The 22780-nt window shown below is 57.8% G+C and overlaps 1 protein-coding gene across 4 annotated transcripts; it reads right to left on the bottom strand.

Annotated features, from left to right (window-relative positions):
* Nucleotides 1-751: 751 nt before the first annotated feature.
* Nucleotides 752-22049, bottom strand: Ctcfl (CCCTC-binding factor like). 4 transcript variants are annotated; one of them, XM_047541543.1, is made up of 10 exons: nt 21495-22049; nt 20858-21083; nt 15840-16019; nt 15127-15260; nt 13138-13258; nt 12478-12627; nt 10561-10721; nt 7936-8118; nt 4734-4857; nt 752-2019 (listed from the first exon to the last, which is right to left on the bottom strand). In XM_047541543.1, the coding sequence occupies exons 1-10, from the start codon at nt 22047-22049 to the stop codon at nt 1877-1879; spliced, it is 1977 nt and encodes a 658-aa protein (XP_047397499.1). In that variant the 3' UTR covers nt 752-1876. The 4 variants fall into 4 exon arrangements, with proteins under 4 accessions (XP_047397499.1, XP_047397501.1, XP_047397502.1 ...); XM_047541545.1 differs by lacking the exons at nt 20858-21083; nt 21495-22049 and adding an exon at nt 18653-18691 and having other exon boundaries at nt 755-2019; XM_047541546.1 differs by lacking the exons at nt 20858-21083; nt 21495-22049 and adding an exon at nt 16465-18500 and having other exon boundaries at nt 755-2019.
* Between the last annotated feature and the right edge of the window lie 731 nt (nt 22050-22780).

Genomic DNA, 22780 nt, shown 5'->3' with positions numbered 1-22780 from the left:
CATCTCCTAGGCGTGGTCTCCAACTTCCAGAATCCAAACTAGCCTCCATTTCCTCAATTTGACCTGGTCACCTGTAGTTCTTGCTTCAACATCACCCTCAGTCCACTCCAGAACTCCTCTCATCCTGTAAAGCTGAACCACCGTCCCCACTAAAGACTGAGTCCCCACTGCCCACTCCCTCCAGCCCCTGGAAACCACCACTTCACTGTTCATCTCTATCAATCTGACCACTCCAGGGAGTTTATGCGATGGGATCACGCAGTGCCTTTCCTGTGTCAGTAAAATGTCCTCAAGGTTCATCCATTTCCAACTAGGATTCCCATCATTCTTAAGGCTGTATAATATTCCACTGTACAAATATACCACATTTTCAATGGACTCTGGAATGCTTCTATCTTTTGGTTCCTGTGACTGAGGCTGCTAGAATGTGTCTGTGCAACTCTCTTTTAAACACCCCTTTCAGATCTCAGAGGCATAAGCCCAGAAGCAGAATCACTGGCTCATCTGGGAATTCTTCTTTAACTTTTCTGAGGATAGACATGCTGGCATACCCAGCAAGCACACCATGAGGGCTGCAGTTTCCTGCCTCCTCCCTACAGAGAGATGTGGGGTTTTTTTTGCAGTGTTGGGGATCCAACGAGGGCCTGGCGGGTGGTAGGCAAGCCTCCACCTCAGAGTTACATCCCCAGCCCAAGAACAGGTTTTTAAAGGGCCTCACTCACATGACAAAGATAGAAACTTTAAGTCATTTCATTTTATTGAGATGCAAAACACCTTTACACAATCATCAAAGATAAACTATCAGAGAAACACAGTCACCATGACCGCATACAATGGACCACAGAATTTAAGTCAATTATCGGAACTGAATCGATTTGCTGGCACAAAGTGGGTACAGGCCTTTCTTGCTAGGAAATCATTTCCACGGTTCCCACTGTACAGGGCTCCGGAGTGGAACTCGGGGTAACCTTAACAACAGGTGGCATTTGAAGAATCTGAACGTGGGAACTTGGATGATTTTGAAACGTGGGCTCGTGGGGAAAGCCACAGCCTGCGGCTGCCAGCTGGGCCCAGCAGCACACTGGCTCCCGCGGAGCAGTCCTGGCTGACGCAGGTGCTCAGGGGCCCCGCCAGGCTGCCGGGCGGGGACACCGGGGCAAAGGACACGCGCTGACCCACTCCTGGGTGTCAGGAAAGGTGCAAGAGACTTAGAGGCGCACAACTTCACTGTGGGATTTTTAGGTTTGTTCTCGCTCTGCCAATTATTTAAGAAATATCAGCGAGGCAGTTTCAGCAAACCTGAAGGGCACGGACTGAAACTCCAACGAGCAGGGAGCTGGTAAGACAGCAACGCCGGCGACTCCACAGCTGCCGACCCAGCCCCCGGGGAGCCCTGCTCCTGCTCCGAGTGAAGCCGGCCACTCCTCCTCACCTAGTCTGGCCCAGCTTTCATCTTCTACTCCGTTCTCTCCTCCATAATATGATCTTTTTGTTTGAATTTGGAATTAATTGCAAGTAGCTTCTTTAAATTTCATGGAAAATTCATTTGTATAAAAAGGATCTAAAATTAGTTTATAATGTTTAAAATCGTACCGTCAGAGCCCCCGAGGGTGGGTGGGATTCATCACGGCCCTGGCTGGGTGGACGCACCAGCCGGTCATCAAAACCCACCGTGGGCTCACGGGCCGGCCGGGCTCCCGGGAATGAACTCACAGGCTCTGGCCGCTAACGAAAGGCCCGTGTGTTCTGTGAAATGCTGTCAAGCGGTCTAGACGCTACTCAAACTTGGGGGGAAAGGAGCTCACGAACTTGTCTCCAGAGAGAGGAGGCCAGAGCGTCCAGGGTGCTCTGAGAACTGGAGGCTGGGAGGAAACGGTCATTTGACCATCATGTTGAGGATCATCTCGCAGGTCATGTCGTCATCCAGGGCCCTGCCGCCGGCCACTGCAGGGGGGACGGGAGCCGCCTGTCCCGGAAGCGGGGCCCCGCTGGTGATGGAGGCCTCTGCAGCAGCAGCTTCTGGGGGCAGAGGGAGCAAGCGAGTTAGAAGCCTTTAACTCAGGCAGGCCGGCGGCCTCGCGTCACGGTCCCGGAGCCTAGAACAGTCCCTGCAGGCGTGTGCAGTGGCCCTCCCGAGATGGCCCGCTCTGCAGAAGGCCGGTGGGGACCCGGGTGCAGCAGGACGCGGCGCCACAGACCTGGCCCTGGCCTGCCCTCCTACTGCAGAGCCCGCTGCGGCTGGGCCCGTCCCCGAGAGCAGCCCTGCGAGGAACGGCCGACCCCTGCCCGCCAGCTCGGCACGCTGCAGGCCGGCCGCGGCCCCCCAGCCCCTCCAGCCGCTCCGCCAGGACAACGCGGATCCACACCAAGGCGCTAGGAGGCAGCGGGGGCTGGAGGTGTTTCTGCCGGGCGCCTGGAGGCAGCGCACGTGGGGCGGGCAGGAGACCCAGATCTCAGGGGCAGCGCCACGAAGCACCCGGGGCCACGGTCGGAGCTCTCGAGCGCCCAGGTCACCAGGACCTGAACTCGGGTGACGTCGTGCTTCCTGCTGCCGCCAGCCGGGTCACTTGCCTAGATTCACACATTGCTCTGGATCCCACGGCTGCCCCCTAATGCCCCCTCGCCCTCGCCGGCCGCAGCTGGCGCTTCCCGTCCTCGCCTTCTGGAAGGAAGGCGTAGAACCGCCCGGCGCCCCTTTCTGACCTGGGCTGACGTCGGTGCCCAGGGAGCCCTGAGCTCAGCTCTGCGCCAACAAGGGCGCTGGACCCTCCCCGGGGTGGCCAGCTCCCCTGCCCAAGCTGCTGCCTCTGCCTGGCTCTTCTCCACGGCAAAAATGCCACCGAGGGCAACAGGCAGCCCCACACTCGGAACTTCAGCCCACGTCGCTCCCACCACACAGAACTCTGCCGAGGTTTCCAAGGGCTTCAACAGATGTATAGATCTTTTTCTTTTTGGTACCAGGGATTGAACCCAGGGGTCTTAACCACTGAGCCACAACCCCAGGGCCTTTTGCTAAGTTGCTTAGGGCCTTGTTAAGTTGGTAAGGCTGCCTTTGAACTTGTGATCCTCCTGCCTCAGCCTCCCGAGCTGGTGAGATCAGAGCTGTGTGCCACCGACCCTGCTGATCCTGATGGTAACTTAAACCAACACGCGACGTGACGGTGTGCGAGGCAGAACTGCGGAGGGGCCTGGAGACCTGGCGAGCAGGGAGCTGCCGCCGCCTACGGACATCCGAGGACGGGTCCTAAGCTAGAGCTGAGGGCGGGCACGGGCCTCAGTGTCTCTGCCCCGTGGAAGGACTCTGAGTCGGACTTCAGTCTCCTCCCAGAGGGCCCAGCCAGTGGAGAAGGAAGGGGCACCAGCCAGCAGGCCCAGGGAGTGCTGTAGGAGGGACCGACCCACCAGGCTGCCCTAGAGACCAGGGTCCAGGGGGGAACAGACACGCAGCGCAGTGACACCAACCAGCAGGACGGTCCTGGGCACGTGCAGAGTGAGGCTAGCCCTGCCCAGAGCGGAAGACCTCAGGGCCCAGGCGGAGGGCGGCGGCCGTGCGTGGGCAGCAGTGGGCATGGCCTCGAGGGCCTGGCCTTCACAGCACTGGGGGCCGGGGGGGCCGGGGCGGGGGCCTCGTGCACCTCTGGAAGGGCTCCTGGTGGCTCAGGAGGGGTGCCGAGGCAGACGGTCACGGGGGGCTCAGGAGCTGAAGTGGGAGGTCAAGGGACAGACCCAGGGGCCGGTGGGCACCATAATACGAGGCGCAGGCCATGCGGCCATGGACACGCGTCGGTTTTGGGGAGAGCAGCCTGTGGGGGGTGCTGCTCAGCTCTAGGCACCGAGTCGAGACAGCGAGGAGGAAGACCCTGCGTCTCGGGCGGTGGCTCCTGCGGGACATGGGGCCTTCCCCACGGGACATTCAACACCCTGGTAGGAGGACAGCCCCAGCCCAGGCCAGATCTACCACTGAGCACCTGACGGCAAGTCCCTTTCCCTCTGTCCTGCCCCCTGGAGCACCGCGGGCAGCCCTGTGCCCTGGGGCCAGAGGGCGAAGCCCCAGAGCCAGCACAGGACAGCAGGAAGTCCTCTGGGAACGGGGGGACATGGGATGCTGAGGGCCGGCCAGCCTGGCCCATGCGCCTGGGAAGAGGTCAGAGCCTCTGCCCGAGGTGGGGGGGCAGGAGTAGGGCACCTGGGCTGGGGACACTGGACAGCCGCAGCAAGGCTGTGCCGCGGGGCGTCAGTGTGGGGACCCTGGGCTCGCTCCCTGGGCCGGGGCAGGCTGGGCACCACTCCTTCCTGCCTCAGTCCGTCCACTGTGGAAGGCTTCCGGCCTCTGCGGCTGGAGGACCGTCCTCAGCCACTCTGAGCTCATTTATCAGGGCAGCTCCAGCACGGCCCCAGCAGGCAGGGGCGACCGTGCAGTGTGACCACAGGGTCGGAGGTCCTGAGGGTCAGATGCCGCTGCCAGCTGGCCATGCAGATGAGCTCAGAAGAGCCCACGTGGTGGACGGCGTGGTCACCTCATCCCAGCACTGCCCGCGGAACCAGGGAGCCCTCCCGGCGCCACGTCAGAACCTGCCCGCCGGGGCTGGAGGCAGTGTGGAGTGGCCGCCGCCAGGCAGCCTCCACCCGGCGAGTGGACAGTGTGTTTCTGGCCATGTCCCCTGCAGAGGTGCCCAGAGAGCTTACAAGGACATCACCGTGCAATTAAAAGCAAGATGGTGTGAGTTGGGTACCGGCTTCCTGTCCCGCTTCCTCTGGGATCGCTTGCTTCCTCTTCCTCGCTCGCCGCGCTTGTCCCGGGGTGGCCGCCCTGTCCTGGCTCAGGTCACACTTCTCCGCGTGTCTGTGCATGTTGTTCTGCGGGAGAGACGAGTGTTTAAACGCCCGGCTCGGGGACCGGCTTGGGAAATCAGTGGGCAATGGCACCTTCCTCGCCCTGTACAGAAAGGACCCCTCTCGCGGTGACCCTCCCGTTTGAGTGTGGGTCTGGGAAAGCTAGCTGGCCTCCATTCCCTTTGTAAAGGAGTCAACGAGAAGACGAGATGCGCTTTTCTGGAATGCTTCCTCTCCAAGGCGGCGCCCAGAGATTCCCATCGATTTTACAGCCACAAGACACTGGGGGCTGTGCTGTCCTGCCAGCTTCTCTCCTGGACCCACTGGGCAGGAGGACACAGGTGGCCACTGTTGAAACTGTACTTGACACTTGGAACCAGAAACAAAGTCAAGCATTTCCTGGTCAAGCCTAAGAGCTACATAGGTAATGAACACATGGGGTGATTTAAAATCAGCTAGAAAGTTGTTGCTATTTGTAAGATTCACATGCAAAAGTTAGAGCTATTTAAAAAAAACACTTTCATTAGCTGTTGATGAACCTTTACTTATTTATTTATGTGGTGCCGAGGATCCAACCCAGTGCCTCGCACGTGCTAGGCAAGCGCTCACCACTGAGCCCCGGGCCCGGTCCAAAGCTGGTTTTGTGCCCTGAATCTGCGGATCACATAAATGCCCCCAACCTCCCCCTGAGGCCGACTGTGCGGTCAGGCCATCCTGGTCTACGGCGGAAGGGTGTCACGGACCTAAGGAGGCCCGGGAGTCCCTTCAGCTCCTCCCAGTCCACTCTGGGCCGAGGGGCTGGCGAACTCTGACCACAGTCCCACCCGCCGCCGGCTATTTCTGGAAAGCAAGCTTCCTTAGCGCAGCTGTGGCTGCACCCATCGCTCACAACGTCCCTGGCTGCTGCACTGAGGGTGGCGGGTTCAGTGTTGTGGCGGAAGCTGAGCGTGTGGCTGTTTGCCACGCCCTGGTTCATAAGCCGCTCCCAACGCTCAGCCTTTTGGGAGGTCAAAGAGTCTCTGAAAACATGAGGAGAGCAACGGCGCCTTCCCAGCGAGTCACACGGAGCAGCACTGGACCTGAGCTGCCCCAGGGCTCGGGACAGCAGGTCTGTAGCGACAGCTCAGCTGGCCGTCCAGCAGCAGCGCCGGGGAGACGCTGTCAGCCGTGCCGGGCGTGGGGCTCAGGGTGCGGGAGGGTGACCAGCCCTGCTGAGAGGGCACTCACCCAGCCAGGAGCCACCAGCACCCAGCCGGCCAGGGTCCTCACTGGGCAGGACGGGGCCTGGCCCTGGGGCGTTCTGGCGGCTGAGACCGTCCACGAACAGAAGTCCTGGACGTCCTGGCCCCGGACACCGCTGAGACCGTGACTGGGCCCATGAGCAGAAGCGAACGATCTAATTTTAAGAAACCGATGGGATCCCAGTGTCCAGAGACGCTTTTTCTTATTTCAGCAGCTGTGCAGAGATCACGTCCACACGCTGCGCCGCCCGTCCACCTGGGACGCACGCGTCCAGCTGATTCAGAGCTGCTCAGCTGAGCCCTCAGCCAAATCCAGGGCCTCTCATCAGGCCGGGAAGCCCCACGACCACGCTCAGCCTGCCCGCCACCAGCAGCCTCGGATCTACTTTCTGCCTCTGAGGATCTGCCACCCCCGGCGGTTCACCAGGAGACTCGTGCCCAGCGGCTCTGGCCTGGTTTTGGTCGAGGCTCCTCGCGCTGGGGCAGGTGCCTGCCGGCCGTTCTTCCCGTGGCTGAGGAGGGGGTCCTCATGGGCCCAGCAGCTTTGGCTGCAGGGCACTCGAGCAGTCGCTGTGATCTCGGGGGGCTCACAGCCTGGCGGTTCTCCTGGGCACTGCATCACGTGGTGACTCTGTCACCTGTCCAGGACCCCCGCAGTCCAGCTGGCTCCAACACGCTGCCACCCACCCGCTCCCCCCTCACTGCCTGTCCCTGCCGCCTGGCTGAGAGCCTCTGCTGGGTGCCTGGGGTCTCTCGCTGCGCCCGACTTGTACCTCCCAACCCTCTGCCCATCTTTCCAGGCGTTTGTGGCGACTCGGCAGCTTCTTGGGGAGACGCCTGTTTGTAGCTGGGTACTGGCTGCTGGTCGTCGGAGGAGCTGGTCAGGTCTGCCAGAGGCAGGCCCGGTGAGCCTTCTAGCGGGGCGAGGTTGGTCCGTGCCGCCACCCCATGCACGCCCGGGCCCTTCTCTTGTGGGTGCCGCACTCGGGTTGCTCGGTGTGGGCAAGGCAGCCTGTACCGCCCACCACTTCATTTGAAATTCTGCACAGACAAGGCTGATGTTCCAGAAGGATCCACTATACTACTCAGAAAAAGACGAGTGTGCCGCTCACAGGAAAGTTTCCCGTGGGAAGTTGGATACGGACCGTCCAGAACGTGGCAAAACCCGGCTGGAGCGTGCCATCCGGGGACCCAGCCGGCCGCCTGCGGTGGCTTCAGAAGGTCCCCAGACTCTCTGGAACTCCCGCTCTCAGAGAACTGGTTCCTCGGGAGGGCGCAGCACTCCCTGGCTCACTTCGGAGGCCTGGGCTGTGCCCCCGAGGCCGACGGCAGGTGCCCGGGGCGGGGAGGACACCAGCAGCCTTTGTGTTGGCAGCTGCGGCGGGGGGTGCCGTGGTGGCAGTGGATCCTGGGCCCGGCCGGCCTTCACACAGCCACCCACCTGCCCGCAGCCCTGGGCCACCCAGAGCCAGTCAGCAGACGGGCCACCCCCAGCTCCCCACCCACAGGGACCGCGAGACGAACAGCGCTGGCTGCTGGGAGCCACTGAGTTTTGGGGTTGTTTGTCATGGAGGAAGCTGACGAGTGTGACCCCGAAAGAGGACCCTTGGGGGTCTGCCCCACGCAGCGCCGCTCGCCCTCAGGGCCCCTGGGTGGTCTGCGGTCTGCACGCCCTCTGAGAAGGGGCCTCCGGAACGGCTTAAAAGCACGTTCCAGCACCGAGGCTCCCTGGGGAGGCCGAGAACTCCCCCAGCTGCCGGCCCGCCGGGGACGGGAGACCCGTGGGGAAGATCTGACCCTGTGGCGCAGCGACCCTGCCTGAGCCTGCGTCCCCCGGGGCTCCCGGCGCCCGCGAGCTTACCCAGCGGGAGAAGCCTTTGCCGCACGTGGGGCACGCGTGGACCGTGGGGACGAAACCTGAGTCGTGGTACTTCCGGAAGTGGACGTTGAGGAGCTGCTTCTGCCGGAAGCGCTTGTTGCAGGACAGGCACTCGAAGGGCTTCTCCCCGGTGTGGGTGCGGACGTGGACGGTCATGTGGCGCTCCTGGGGAGGAGGACAGGCTCACCGCGCGAAGGCGCCGCAGCCTGACGTCAGCCCTGCCGGGCTTCCCCTCCGCCCAGCAGGAGGGTCGCCGCCTGCAAAACGGCCAGCACGCCCTGGGCATGGTGCCGCCCTCCCGCCACGGAGGGAGGGCTCTGGTCAGCTCCGCGTCCGCCTCGGGGGGTGAGTGGAGCCCGTGACCCCGCCGTGCACCGGGATGCACTCGGACAGCGTGATCTGCAACGCCCTGCGGCGCCGACGGAGCAGACAGCACGCTGTGGCTCGGGTTCGATGCGGCGGCCCCGGGGCTGGGAGCTCGCTGCGTCTGGACACCTGTCTACTTCCCAAGAGCGTCCACTGCCTTAGGGCTCAATGGTGGAAGCGACAGGTCTGAGCAAGGACAAGACCTGCTGTTTCAAAAGCAAGACCACAGGAGTAACTTGGGAAGGGGAGCAGGTCCAGCCCCGGCTCAGCCCACTCCTCCGTCTGCTGTGATGCTGAGGATCCCAACGCAGCGCAGCCCCTTCCGCCTGACCACCGACGCTCGCGGGCGGGCTTCCTTCTGCTCCCTGCTCTGATAACCTCTTGCCCACACGCCTCTCAACCGCAAGGCCAGGTCCCGGCCGGGGCTGGGAGCACCCAGCAGAACCCTCCTCAGCACCCACACGCCCAGGGGTAACTCTCCCGAGCCTCCCGCTCACCCAGTCTTTCCAAGAAGTTTTCCTAGTTAAACGAACTTTTTCATGTTCAAAAATCTACCTAAAAAACCTTTATTTGAAGTGTTCGCTATTTAGAGCCCACAATTTGAAACACAGACACACGAATTCTCCCCTGTGGCACCCAGGGGAAGCAGTAAAACACAAGTCCAGTTGGGCACATGGCACACGCCTGTAATCCCAGCAGCCTGGGAGGCTGAGACAGGAGGATCACAAATTCGAGGCCAGCCTCATCAACTTAGCACAGTGCTAAGCAACTCAGTGAGAAACTGTCTCTAAATAAAAAATAAAGAGGGCTGGGGATGTGGCTCATTGGTTAAGTGCCTCTGGGTTCAATCCCTGATACCAACAAAACAACACAAACAACCAAATCAAAATGAGTTCAAACATCATAGGACCCTCCCTCCACCCATTGACTCTAAAGAGTGTTTGTTTATGTGGGAGATGCACATGAATATTTACTGTATTAGGAATCTGACTCAGAAATGTAAAGGTATTTTGAGAAGCTAAAAAAAAAATCAATTCACTTAATAACAAAGCAACTACATGTTACCATATTTCTGTAGAACTATATCATCTATTTCTCAAAGCAAAACAAAAAACACGAATGTCTATCTTAACAGTCGAGGTTGCTAACTTAGTATTTGAGACGCACACATATGCGAAACCATTCACCATCGACCTGAACTCGAACTGATCGACGGGGGCTTTTATCTGCCGAGTCTGAAGACCTCCCGAGAATGCAGGTGGGATCCCACCCGTGCCTCCACCCGAGGGGACTGGAAGTAACAGGTAAACCCAAACACAGACATGTAGTCAGAAAAGGAAGCAGGGTTTTACTAGATTCTTCAAATAGTTGTGGGTATTGTCCTGTGATACTACACCAAAACTCAATAAATGGTGTTTCTTCAAGTCTGGTCGCAGTGCCAGTCAGCTCTGTCCAGTTATGTTAAACACCCTCGGTCTCTCGTGTGCTTGGGGTCTTTTGTCTGTGATTCTGGGACATCTTGGGTTGGTCACTTGGAAGGTATCAGTGGGCTGGGCTTTGGAGATTTTGTAAAGTGGCGCGTTTCACTCACTGCAAGATCAAAAAAATAAAGTCCGCTCTCTCGCGATCACCCTCTTATCCGTGAAGCTGGGCGCGGCTCGCGGTGGGAGACGCAGACTCTCGCCTCTGTTTGTCTCTACAAGATTCCACTCCTGGTCCCGCTCTCCCCCTCGAGGGACAGGTGAATGCAGCCTCCTGCTCCTCCAGGCGGAGCCGAGTCACGGGGAGGTGGCCGGTGGGGCTGGCAGTCCCGGCCACCCTGGGGCGGCTCCTGCACACGCTCGGGCTGCCAAGGCAGCGGGGGTGTGGGGCAGCTCCCCGGCGCCCACGTCACCGAGCACCACTTTTGAGTTCAAGCTGGGTTCGCTCGTGACTTCTCCCATGTGCCCTAAGAGAGAGGCCCTGCGAGTGCTGCTGGTGCCAGAGGCCCATGGTCACTGCCCGGTGCCAGGTGCCGCCACGGCCCCAGTGCAAATGCCACACAGCATAAAGGGCAAAGGACGTGTTGGCAAGCTCATGACCAAGGCTGGGCTGGGGGCCCTGACCGTCCCAAAGGCTCAGAGTCTGCTGCTCCAGCTGGCGTCCGGCCGCCCTGACGGAGCCGCCGCGCTGAGGCAGGACCCTGCGGCCTTCGCAGGAGGGCGGGCGCCCTGCCCTCCTCCCAGGGCCCCGGCGCCGTACCTGCTTGCAGGCGTAGCTGCAGAGCTGGCACTTGAACCGCTTCTCGTTCCTGTGGCTCTTCTGGTGCTGGATGAGGGCGTAGCGCTCGTGGAAGCCCGCGGGGCAGTAGCGGCACTTCATCTCCGTGGCTTTGTAGGTGTGCAGGTTGCGCAAGTGGACACCTGGAGGAGCCGCGGGACACAGCCGCCAGCGGCCAACAACGCCCGTTAGGCGGCTGACCTCTGTGCCCCCTGGGTGGGGTGGGAGGGGGGAGGACCTTAGGAGCAACCCCGCAGCTACCGGCCAGCCCGTGGCGGCACCCGTGTCTACCTGAGTCCTCAGCAGCACCGTGTCTACATGAGCCCCAGCAGCACCCGTCTCTACCTGAGCCCCAGCAGAACCCCTGTGTCTACCTGAGCCTCAGCAGCACCCCTGTGTCTACCTGAGCCCCAGCAGCACCTCTATGTCTACCTGAGCCCCAGCAGCACCTCTGCCTTGGCTGTGACAGCCCAAACGCCTCCAGACAGGGCCCCGTGTCCCCAGGGTACCACTGTTCCCAGTGGAGAGCCACTGCTGTAAAGGAACAGATAGGGACCCCTCACTGAATACTCTGCAGCAGGGCCTGGAGGGTCCTGTGAGGTTGTCCTGTCGGAACCCGGGCGTCTTTAACCAAGCTCCTGGAGAACCTTCCCACGGGCAGGTGGATTTCAGGAAGACTAGGGTCTCACATAATAAGACACCCCCTCTGCATTCTGACTCAAACACCCCTGCTGAGTGAGGGCTCTGCCATTCCTACACCCAGAGTGACCGAGACACACTGTCCACGCTCCAGAGCAATCTCTGCTTCACTAAGGCTCAGTGGGCGGTGCCGCATCACCTGGGAAAGGCCAACCCCAGCAGACAGCTGGGTGGCGGGCGGCCACCCTGCACCTTCTGACGCAGATGTCTCCAGAGAGTGGTTTCTCACGGAGGAAGGAGCCTCCTGGGGTACGTGGAGCACATCACCCACGGGTACGTGACTTCACTGCGCTACTCTGCCACGGTGTCCGAAAGCCTTGTGGCCTCTCCTGGCAACTGGTTTGTGATCCCTGGGTCCTACCAAGTCCCACTGGGCTGTTTTGGGGTCTGCTGGTAAGCACAGCAACACCGGCAGGATGTTTCAGATGAAAAACGAAAGCTGAGATCGTCAAACACTTCTGTTTTTTGGGAAATATTTCAAAACATTTCATCTCACCTCTGGAATTCCTCAGGGCAAATGGGAAAATTTTTATTTTTGCCGATACATTTCGAGTGTCATAATGTCATGAATTTGGGAAAGAGAAAAAAGACCACGGGGAGGGAGGCGGGAGTCAGGAGTCTAGGGCGCAGGGCTCCTGGGCTCCCCTCCCACCCGTCCCCAGGCTGAATGCCGGCTGCCTCCCTGCGGGTGCCAGACCTGGGACCCTGGTGTGGGTCGCCAGCGTCCCTCCTGTCCTGTGGTGTCCCAGGGCTCACCAGGTGAGTGTGCCTTCATGTCAGAGTCGTCCTAGGAAGTGATGCCCCTAAGGGGAGACCCTGTGCCCAACTCAGGGAGAGAACACCCCAGAGCTGGAGCAACGGCCCAGCTGCCCTCACACCAGGGTCAGGGGACTCGGTAAGGCCGCTCTAGGTCTCTGAGCCCCAGCGTCCTCCCCCGTGAGAGCAGGCCGGATGTGGAACAGACCCCGGAGCCCGTGATTTGGGCCCACTGTGAGTGCACAGGCCTGGCACCCCACGGAAACCCGCCGGGGCGGCACTTCAGAGATCTGCCAGCAGATGGCGCCACAGGACCTCCCTTAGAAAACCAGTCCCTGGGCAAGAGCAGCCGGCAGCCTAGGCTGGCTGGGCTCTGCCTGTGCAGGCTGCGCCCAGAAGGGGCCGCCAGCGCTGTGGCGCGAGGAAAGGCACTCAGACACTCACGCAGGTCGCTCTTCCTGGCAATGATGGTGGCACAGTGGGGGCACTGGTACTTGGGCACGTTCTCGCTGTGCTTCTGCAGGACGTGTATCTTCATGGTCCCGCTCTGCGTGAACCGGGCGCGGCAGACCTGGCACTCGTAGGGCTTCTCGCCTGCGACAGGGACAGAAGGACCCTCCAAAGGATGCCCGGTGCCCGGAGCGTCTCCTGCCAACCCCCTTCTCACAGGTGTGACCCCCCCAATTGGTGTAAGGCCCCCAAGTCAAGCCAGACAGCCTCAGGCAGGCCCAGCGTGTCCACGGGCTCAGACACGGGGCTCCCGACACCCAGGGGCTCCTCGCGAGCTCAGGGGTTCTCGTCCTCCGGCTCCTGCAAAGCGTGGAGAGGATCGCACACACTGTGCGTGCCACACGGCCAGGTGTGTCCACCGTGGGGCCAGCACGCCTTGTGCATGTTCGGCCTCGAAGTTGAAGATGAATTAAGGGGTGGACTTCAAAGTACCCGAGAGACGCACCGGTGCACACACTGGAGGGAGCCCTCGACAGTGGCGGGGTTATGTGGTTCTCTCAACGCTGACGCGGACCGAAAGCCCCGTGACCGCAGAGAGCCCCATCCCAAGGAGGCCCGGATGCGGCCAGGGCCCGCAGGGCAGGGGAGCCTCACCTGAGTGTGTGCGCATGTGCCGCTTCAGCTTGTAGGTGTCCTTGCTGGCGTAGCTGCAGAGGCGGCACTGGAAGGGACGCTCCCCGGTGTGGGAGCGGATGTGGCGCTTCAGCTTGCTGGCCTGGGCGGGGGGAGGCAGGGGAGGCCAGAGGGGCTTCGACTCAGCGGCCTGCAGCAGAGACTCGATCGCCAGGCCTCTGCCTCCGTGCACTTCGCTCCGGCGAGACCCCTGGAGTGTCTTGGCCATCCAACCTCACTTTCCAAAGGGACCATGGGAACCTCACGGCCCAGTGCCACGCGGGTTTATTTCCGAGGCTACAGACGCTAACAGCGGCACAAGCGTAGGGGAGAGTGCTACTGGTTTCTTTTTTAAAAAGTTGTAATCAAAGAAATAAACTGGAATCTGATTTACTATGTATCCCAGGCAACTAGTTAAAGAGCAAACGTGAAACCTCCCATTTAGTCCCTTCTGACCCGCCTGCTCCAACTCTTTTAGAACAATGCTTACGCTGTGTTCACCTGTCTGCGCTTTGCAGGAAACAGCTGCCCCCCACCAGGGGCTGCAGATGCGCGAGGCCCACATCGTCCTGCTTATGATCACCTGGGGTGACGCTGGTCTGCTTCCCAGGAAAGTGACAGGCACCCACAGCCCAGAACATTCAAGAACAGGAGAAGCACAGGAGGGGAAAGAGCCAAACTGAGCAAATTCACTTCAGTTAGGAGAAAAGTGGACATCTCTGAGTGTTTTAGGAAGCAAAGCAAAAAGAGTTTTTAGAATCACAGCACTGAAGGTTTCAGTCAGTAAGTGGACTGATGGCCAAAGGTGGCCATGTGCAGCCTCTGAAGGGCTTTTCAAGGTAAGATGGGCCAGGGGACCTCAAAGGCCCTCAGACAGTGCATCCCTCACACCCCTGCTGGCTGGGGTGCAGGGACGGAGCCTCCCTGTCCTAACGCAGACCAGCAGGCAAGATCTGGAAGGAGCCCCATGGAGCAGACAGCAGCAGCAGGCCCGGTGCCGGCAGCACACGGGCTCTGGAGTGGAAGCTCAGGCTGGGAACAGCAGCGCAACCAGCCTCCATCCCAGCTTGGGATCCTCAGGCACCTCTGTGCCTTGAAACCTTGTTCTGCGCCTGCATCCTATGTCACGACCCTTAACTCACATGAGAAAGAGTCTTTAAAGACAGCCACGGCAGGCAGACATGATTGGAAGGTTCTGACAGCCTGAGACCTTTCCTTGCTTGTGAATCACTCCTGCCCATCACTGGATTGCCCCACTAGTAACCCGTGTAGCTCAGTTCCAACTGCAGCCAGGACCCAGCATGCTTCTGAAAGAGTGGGCCCTAAAAATTAACTGACATGGAAAAGGAAATGCTGTCGCATCTGCTACACCTGCTACAAGGTCTCTGTAAAACCGCTTCCTTGAAATGACCTTGACAATAACTGAGGTGTGCCAAGGGTGTTGCCTCTGCAGTTAAGAGTGGAAACGGCTGTGATGGCATCTCCCAGCAAGTTGCTCTGCATGTGAGCAAGGGGCTCTGAGGTCAGATCAAAATCCAGCAAAAATTCAGATGGGGTGAGGCAGAGCCCAGTGGTCGAGGGACCATGGACCTGGCCTGTGGAAGACCCTGGGCTCAATCCCCAGTACTGTCAAAAGAAAAAAATTCAGACTGGATCTGTGCTTTAGGTTAGAGCAAATACATTTCGATTTTGTAGCAATGAGGCTGACATATTAGTTAGACCTTTTCAACAAATCCGAGAATTATTTCTTGACCACGGTAATTTCATTCGTAATTTGTAGAACTTCCAGAATTATTTTCACTGATTAGTAATCAAAAAGAAATGAAATCCAATTTTCTGTGTTCAGTTAGAAAGTGTGCCCAGGGCTTCCTGCATGGATCGGAGTGAGCCCTGTCTGGGAACACCCTCCTGTCTGGCTCCTCCGGCGGCCCCACGGCTGGGGTGGCCGAGGCGGATCGGGCGGGGACCTACCTCCACGCTGGCGTACTTGCACAGGGAGCAGCTGAAGGGCTTCTCGTGGGTGTGTCTGTAGCGCCTGTGGCGGACGAGTTCCCCACTGGTCACGAAGGCCATGTCGCAGTCCCCACACTTGTAGGGCCTGGTTCCTACAAAATCACATGGTTCAGACCTTTAAAACAAGAGGGAACCACAGAATTTCCAAGGATTTCATAACTTCTAAATTATTCTCAAACTCAAAATGCCTCAAAATTAAGGAGCAGCGCTTTCAGCTATAAATATCATAGACGCCTATTTTTCATAGAAAAATCTTTGAAACATTCAGTGCTTTTAGCTGAAGTTCAAGAACAACCGGCAGAACTGAAGTACAAAACAGTCTGCGACAGCAGCCCCCGGCCCTGAGGCGGACACCACAGGACCCTCGACAGGCGTCTGGCACGAGCCCTGTGCGCGCCGTGCCTGAGACGCAGCTATGACAAGGTCTCATGCACGGGTAGAGGTGAACAGTGGCTAATGATGGCTGAGGTCAACGAGTAAGAATAAAACAGAGTGATACCAGCGCACTGTGATAAAAGTCACTTGACACCCATGAGCCATTTGTTTCTGGAAGGTTCCAGTTGGCAGGTGACTGCAGGGCACTGAAGCCACAGAGTGGAGGTGGAGAGGGGAGGCCTCTCCTTCTGCCCCAGGCTTGGGCAGCCCCCAGGGGAAGCCCGCGGCCACGGCACCTGTGTGGGTGTTGACATGGTTCCTCAGCAGAGTGACGGTGCGGAATGCCTTCAGGCAGAGGTGGCAGGTGTGGGGCTTCTCGCTGGTGTGGGTTTTCATGTGTCGGTTGAAGCTGGAGACTCGAGAGGAGGTGAACACGCAGATGCTGCAGTGGAAGGTCCGGAAGGTCCGCTTGGCGGCTGTGGAAGACAGAACGCACACCTTCGTGGCTTACACGCACTTCAGGCTGGGACACCCGCAGGAGCAGCTAGGGGCACGTGCCCTGGACGAACAGCTCGCGCTTGCAGTTAGGAGCGGCTGACAGCGTTTCAGTCCAAACGCACGATACCAGCACCAGAGAGCCACGTGGGCCTCGTTCACAAAAATCACAGTTATTTCTTTTGAGCTGGCCAGTGGCTCCTGCGTGACTCATCTTTACCTCCCTGAACCTGGAATCACCCCGTGCAAGAGGTAACCTGGGGTGTTGGGGGAGGGGGATGTTCATTGAAAATACTCCTGAGCAACAGATAACAGGGAAGAGAGACAGCAAGCTCCTCTGGAGAACAGGCCAGGGAATAAGTTGCTTTGGGGACACAGGATTTGGAGCCCTCCAACGTGTTCCTGGGAATAAAGAAAGACACGCACATGCCCAGGGCTTGGGAACGACTGGAGAAGGCTCTTGGCGCTCAGCCCTGGCTGACCCTGATGTTCTCAGGAAGCAGGAAGTGAAGGCTGAGGCAGAGCTGTCAATCACCTGAACACTGGGAAGGCCAGGCCCAGCACACAGAGCTCCTCAGCAAGAACCAAACAAATTTCATCTCATTTTTTGGATTCAGGTGTTGAAGGAAATTTTTGTCCCATGATTAGCAGAGATCGCAGCAGGCACACAAAGCAAAGTTACAGGGTTTACAAAGCTAGTTCAGAAAATTTACCACCTCAGCAAATATGGCGAGCTGCACCCAACAGCCCTGGGGTGGGGGAGGGGGTGAGGAATGTGATTTACAGGGTGCCTGGTTCTCAGCAAGGAAATGACAAGGTGTGCCCAGAAACAAGAAAATACTCCTAAGACTCCTAAGAGAAAAAGCTGAAAAGCACTGCCCCTGAGGAAGTTCAGACACAGGGCATACCAAAGGCTTCAAATCAACCATTTAAAGTCTGTTCAAAGATCTAAAGAAACGGTGTCCAAAGAACTAAGAGAAACCACGTAAACTCATCTCACCAAATTGAGAATATCAAGAGAGAGACTAAACTTCCAAAACATAGAAATCCTAGAATGTTAAAATGTAATAACTGAAATGAAAAATACAGTAGAGGGTTCCAACGGCAGATCTGAGCAGAAAGAAGAATCAGTGAATCTGAAGACAGGGAGAGTGGGATTATTCAGTTTGGGAATAGACAGAGAAGGGAATGAAGAAAATAAGCAGAGCTAAGAGACCTGTGGGACACCCTCAAATGTACTAAGACACCCACAAGGAGAGCCCAGGAGGCAGGCAGGGGAGGGAGCGTATCTGCTGAAGTAACTGTGGGAAGCTTCCCAAATGTGCTGAGAAACTCTGTTCACTCGAACATCGTGATGAACCACACCGAGGATAAACTCAGAGTGACCCACAGCAAGACACAGAACCAACCTTGAAGGACAGAGGCAGTCTGGGGACCTGAGATGTGACTCCTCGCCCACGCGGAGGCTGGACAAGATATTTGCAAAAAGGACCCAAAACATGGTCCAACCACTTGCCTTCTGCATGAAACTCATTTTATATTTAAAGACACAACAAGGCTGAAAGTAAAGGAAGGGAAAGTCCGGGGCTCAGGGGGAGAATTTCAGCCATAAAAACCAACACTGTAAAAGAGAAAAGTTTAAGATGAGTAACCTGACTTTATACCCTGAAGAACAAGAAAAAGAAGACAAATTTAAGCCCAAAGCTAGTAGAAGGAAGGAAATAATAAAGATAAGGATGGAAAATGTTAAGCAGAAAATAGAGAAAACCAATGGAATGTAAAGGTGGTTCTTTGAAATCTACCTGACAAGCCATTATCTAGACTTGGGACCCAGGGGGAGAACTCTCAAGTTAAAATCAGGAAGCAGGGTGGGCGCTACCAGCAACCTTGCAGAACAAAGGAGCAAGAGAACACAGAACAAATCAGATAACCCAGGTGAAGGGGACACTTCCTAGGAGCACACAAGTTACCAGGACTGGCTAAGGAGAGAGAAAATCTGCCTGGGCACACAGAAATAAAAGAGATGGGGTCAAGCCAGGTTCAGTGGGCACACCCGTGTCCCCGTGATTACAGAGCCTGAGGCAGGAGGATTACAAGTTCAAAGCCAGCCCTGGCAACCTAGCAAACCCTGTCTCAAAATAAAACATTTTTTAAAAGGGTTAGGAACGTAGTTCTGTGGTACAGCACCTCTGGGTTCAATCCCCAGCACTGCAAGAAAGAAAATAAGGAAAAAAGAGAGAGATAGAGCGAGAGAGAGATAGAGATACACACACACACACACACACACACACACACACAGAGGACAGACAGACACACTGACTTGGTCAAAAACTTCCCACCGAGACCAAATGGGACAAGATCACTGCACTGATTAATTCTAGTGACCATCTGAATATTAACTCCAATCTGCCCAAACTTTTCAGAAAGGCGTAGGGAAGATGCCCTTTCCGACTTCTCCCACGAGGCCAGCACCGCTGATGCAGAAGCGGACCAAGGCATCCAAGAAACCCGCAGAGCGAGCAACCGCCCTCTGACCACAGATGCAAAAGCCTAAGGGACACCGTCATGCCCAGTCAGCAAGGCGGAGCTGGGCGCCAGGCCAGGCGGGACTGACCACAGGAGCAGTGGGCCATTCAGTGTGCAGACCAGTCAGTGCAGCACCCACGTCACAGGACGAAGGAGAAACCCCACGTGGGCAGCTCGCCGTCCAGAGGAGCATCTCACAGAACCTGACACCCTTCTCTTGGCAAGGTACCCAACAAGGCTTGGACAGAAGGGGTATGAACCGAGCCGTAACTGCTCCCCTCAAAACAGGTCGGAGTCTAAATCCGTGAGTGGGTCCTTATGTGCAAACAGCCTCTCTGCAAACAGAGTCAGGTTAAGAGGAGGTCCTCCCGGAGGAAGGCGGGTCCTGGCCCAGTGAGACTGGTGTCCTTACACAGAGAGGAGACGGGAGGCTCCGGGAGCAGCCCCTGGACAGCAGGGGCAGGGACTGGCACTGGCATCTACAAGCCAAGGATAGCCGTGACAGTGGGCAACACTGGAAGGAAGCCTAGAGGCCCAGTGTGTCCTGTCCCACAGGGCCTTCCAAGGGAGCAGGGCCTCCTGAAAACCTAGACATCTGACTTCTAGCTTCTGGCACCATGAAAGACGACACGGCTGCTCCACTTAAGTCTGTGGTGCTTGACGACAGCAGCCCTGGGAAGCTAAGACAGGAAGGAGCCAACTGAGAAGCCAGCAAGAATCTGCACGGACTCTCAAAAGTCACACAATGGCCCACAAGTACACAGGAGGCACTCATTTATCATCAGAGAAATGTCCATCACCCGCCAGGATGGCCGTGCTTAAGAGCCACGTGGGAAGTACGTGTTGGTGGGGCCACGGAGAGGCTGGGGTCCCCACACACTGCTGCGGGCATTGGACAGCTGCAGCCGCTGTGGAAGTGTGGAAGGGCTGCAGAAAGCCAAGCACAGGGCACCGGCGTGAGCCAGCCACCCCACTCCTAAGTGTGCACCCCCAAATTGAAGCAGGTGTTCAAACCAAACCCTGGGTGTGAAAGGACACAGCAGCATCATTTGCACTAGTGAAAAGGTGGAAACAACCTATGTCCAGCAAAGGAGGATCACAATGGGGTACGATCATGCAACAGAGTACTATTAGGTCACTAAAGAGGGCGCACTGTCACGTGCTACATGGTAGGTGCACCTTAAAACACGATGCCGAGTAAAGAATATGGACGCGGAAGGCCACATGATACATGAGTGATTCCATTTGTACGAAACATCCAAAGACAGGCAACTCCAGACAGACAAAAAGTGGACTGGTGGCTGCCAGGCGCAGAGGGCAGGAAGTGACTAATGGACAGAGGTTTCTTTCGGGGCGAGAAAACCAGACCGTGGTGAAGGCTGCACAAAACTGAATCCACTAGAAACCCTGGAGTTGGAAACGGCAGCACGCAGTCTCCTGAGCTCGCACCTGGGAAGATGTCCTGAAGCCACAGGCTGCAGAGTCCACTCCTGCACACGCCCGCCCGAGGCAAGAAACCTCAAGGGCGGCCTTGGCCACCTGTGAGAGGAGCAGGTGGCGCTGCAGTGCCCGGGCAGCGCTCTTCTGAACTGAGTCACCTCCCACCCTGGCCGCCAGTTCCCAGGAAGAGAACAGCGCTGAGTGCTGTCAGATATGAACCGAGCTCCACAATGAGATATCGGGGTGAACTCTTCTGACATGAATAAAACTTTTTTTTAAAGAAGCCAAACAAATTATTTTGAGGATCAAATGCATCCTGTGGGCTGCTGGAATGCAATGTCTCAACATGGCTTTTACAGAGCTGGCAAGCCCTCCTGAGGAGCTGGCCCCTGCCGCCTCTCTAGGCCCACCCAGAGGCTCTCCTGCACAGAGCTGCCCATGCCCACACGATGTGCGCCTGCTGGACCAGCAGCACAGGCCGCTTCCTGCGGCCTAGGCCAGCGGTCCCCCTGTGATGGCTTCCCAGTCCTCCCTCCTGGCCTCACAGCCTCCTGAAGGAGGCTGCTCAGTTCCAGGGCCGCGCACCCTTGCTCTTCCACCCTGTCCTGTCTTCTATTTACGGGGACCACGCTTTGCAGAACACTTTTACTGTGCTTTTAACACTTGTGTGCAAAATGCAAAACACTTTTGAATTTGACTCACAATACAGAGCATTCGTTTAAAAATTCCCCCATTTCCTGACATTTTGAAAGCAACTAAAAGTCAACCACTTAAAACCTCAATTACCACTGCCTTCCCACAAAGAAACAGCAGCCCAGTTTTGTAGTCTCCTAGGCAAGATGGACAGGCCTACCCTTTGTTTTTCTCTGGTTTTTTACAGAGCTGGCTTTTTCGACATCTGCTTGACCAGATGCAGGTTTGTCTTGCTGTTCTTCCATGTTTAAATTGGAAATTGTCAGGACAATTTCATCTCTTCCTTCATCTCCTGGCCTTGCTTCCACAAGAAAGAACTGGTCTTCTGTTCTTCCAGTCAGAGGGTTTTCCACCAACAGTTGCTCCTCTTCCTCACCGTCTTCAAACTGATCAACAAGAAAATGAGCATTCAAACGAACGCAGTACTATTAATTACAGTCCAACTAAAACCTCCGCTTTGGCAAACCATAGAATAAATAAAAGGAAAAATTAAAGATTATATAGTGCAACCAAAATGCTTCAGCTGCAATACTTTATTATTAGAGTTTTTGCAGTGAAACAACTTTTTTTTTAAAAAAAACACGATGGGCCTATAGTATGAGTTAGCATAACTTCTAAAACCCTTATAAAAAAGAACAAAAGGTTCCCCAGGATTTTCCTGGAGAGTATTTTTACTGTGTTTAATCTTAAACTGCAAATTAGCTTGTCCGTTGGTAACACTGCACCGAAACCGAGTTTCACAGTATGGTTTTATTTTTCTTTTGCCTACAGGGTCAGTTTATTACAAACGATTGTACCTTAGTCAATCCGGTGCTCTGGGCCCCACTGGCCACTAACTGGTGCTCTCGGCTGGTGGCAGACACGTTCTCCTCCAGCAGGTGGAACTGCATCACCTCCAGCCCTTGCAGCGGGTACAGCTCTTCCTGGACACTGACGGCCACGCACTGCTGCGCACTCTGCGGGGGCTCCTCGCCCAGCCACAGCAGCGATGGCAGCCCGCTGCCCGCCTGCACCACCACCTGCACTTCCTCTGCTGGTTGCGCGCTCAGCCAGCCCAGCTCCTGCATCTCCACGTCCTCGGAGGCCAAGTGCACCGTCTGCAGGGTCAGGATGTGCTTCTCGCTCGGGGCGGGCACCAGCGCCAGTTCTCCTTCCAGGAGCTTGCCCTGCAGGGGCCTGTAGCTCCCCTCGGCCTGCAGCTCGCTGGCGCTCGGAGGGCCCCCAGCTCTGCGCACCGCGTCTCCCTGCGCTCCCTGCGCCCCCTGCTCCTCCGGGCCTTGGGCCGGCAGCACCTCCAGCTCTTTGATTTTGGTAAACTGTGCGGAAGGACCTGCGACCTCGGTGGCGGCCATAGTGCCGCGGCCTGATTGGGAAAGAAGAGAGCCGTCTCGAAGGGCACAGAGGGCTGAACCTAGGGGCTTCTGTGGTGACCCCGCTCTGGCCCAGGAGCGGGGCTGCCTGGGCGGGGCCTGGGCCGCGTTAGGATTCTAGAACACAGGCTGGGTGGGGCTGCGCTCTACCCAGCGAGGCCTAGGCGGATGCATGCACTCTCCACGCGGCAGGCTCCACTGCAGGGCGCTGGCCTGCGGCCCTCCGACCCACCCCACGGGCCAGGCGTCGCCGGACACGCGCCCCCCATCTCGCCGCCCTGGTGCCCTCAGCCCCCGCCTTTCCCACCCTAGGGGCAGTCCGTGCTGGCGCCGCCCCTGACCTCCCTCACCGCGGGAGGCGTGGCCTGGGGCCAGCCCGCCAGTCCGGCCTCGTGCACCGCTTGCTGCAGACGCCACGGCTGCCACCACCTCGAGCGTGAGTGCAGTGCGCAGGCGCAGGCGGGAAAGGGGCGTGAGAGGGGGCGGAGCCAGGGGCAGGGGGTGCAGGGGATGGCGAGTGGGGAGATCAAGGTAGGGACAGGTAGAGCTGGGAGGGGTGGAGAGTGGGGGCGAAGAGTGGGGACCGAGAGAGGGGGCGATGGAGAGAGGGGAGGAGAGGGGAGGAGAGCGCTGCGTGGGGTGCCCAGGGTGCTGGGGGAATGGGTGACGGCCCTGGAGGGGACCTGGAGGAGGCGCCAGGAGACACGGGGTGG

The sequence above is a fragment of the Sciurus carolinensis genome, chromosome 2 (assembly GCF_902686445.1).
Source record: "Sciurus carolinensis chromosome 2, mSciCar1.2, whole genome shotgun sequence".
Lineage (NCBI taxonomy): Eukaryota > Metazoa > Chordata > Mammalia > Rodentia > Sciuridae > Sciurus > Sciurus carolinensis.
The sequence above is the reverse complement of the archived record's forward strand: the minus strand, read 5'-3'. Positions and strand labels throughout refer to the sequence as shown.

Bases quoted from the DNA above. Each gene is read 5' to 3' on its own strand.
- Ctcfl (XM_047541543.1), bottom strand. From the start codon at position 22,049: ATGGCCGCCACCGAGGTCGCAGGTCCTTCCGCACAGTTTACCAAAATC. The intron at 8,119-10,560 runs GTACGGCGCCGG...CCTCCTCCCCAG, and splicing joins GCAGCTACGCCTGCAAGCAG to GAGCGCCACATGACCGTCCA. The intron at 4,858-7,935 runs GTAAGCTCGCGG...TCTCTCCCGCAG, and splicing joins GCAAAGGCTTCTCCCGCTGG to AACAACATGCACAGACACGC.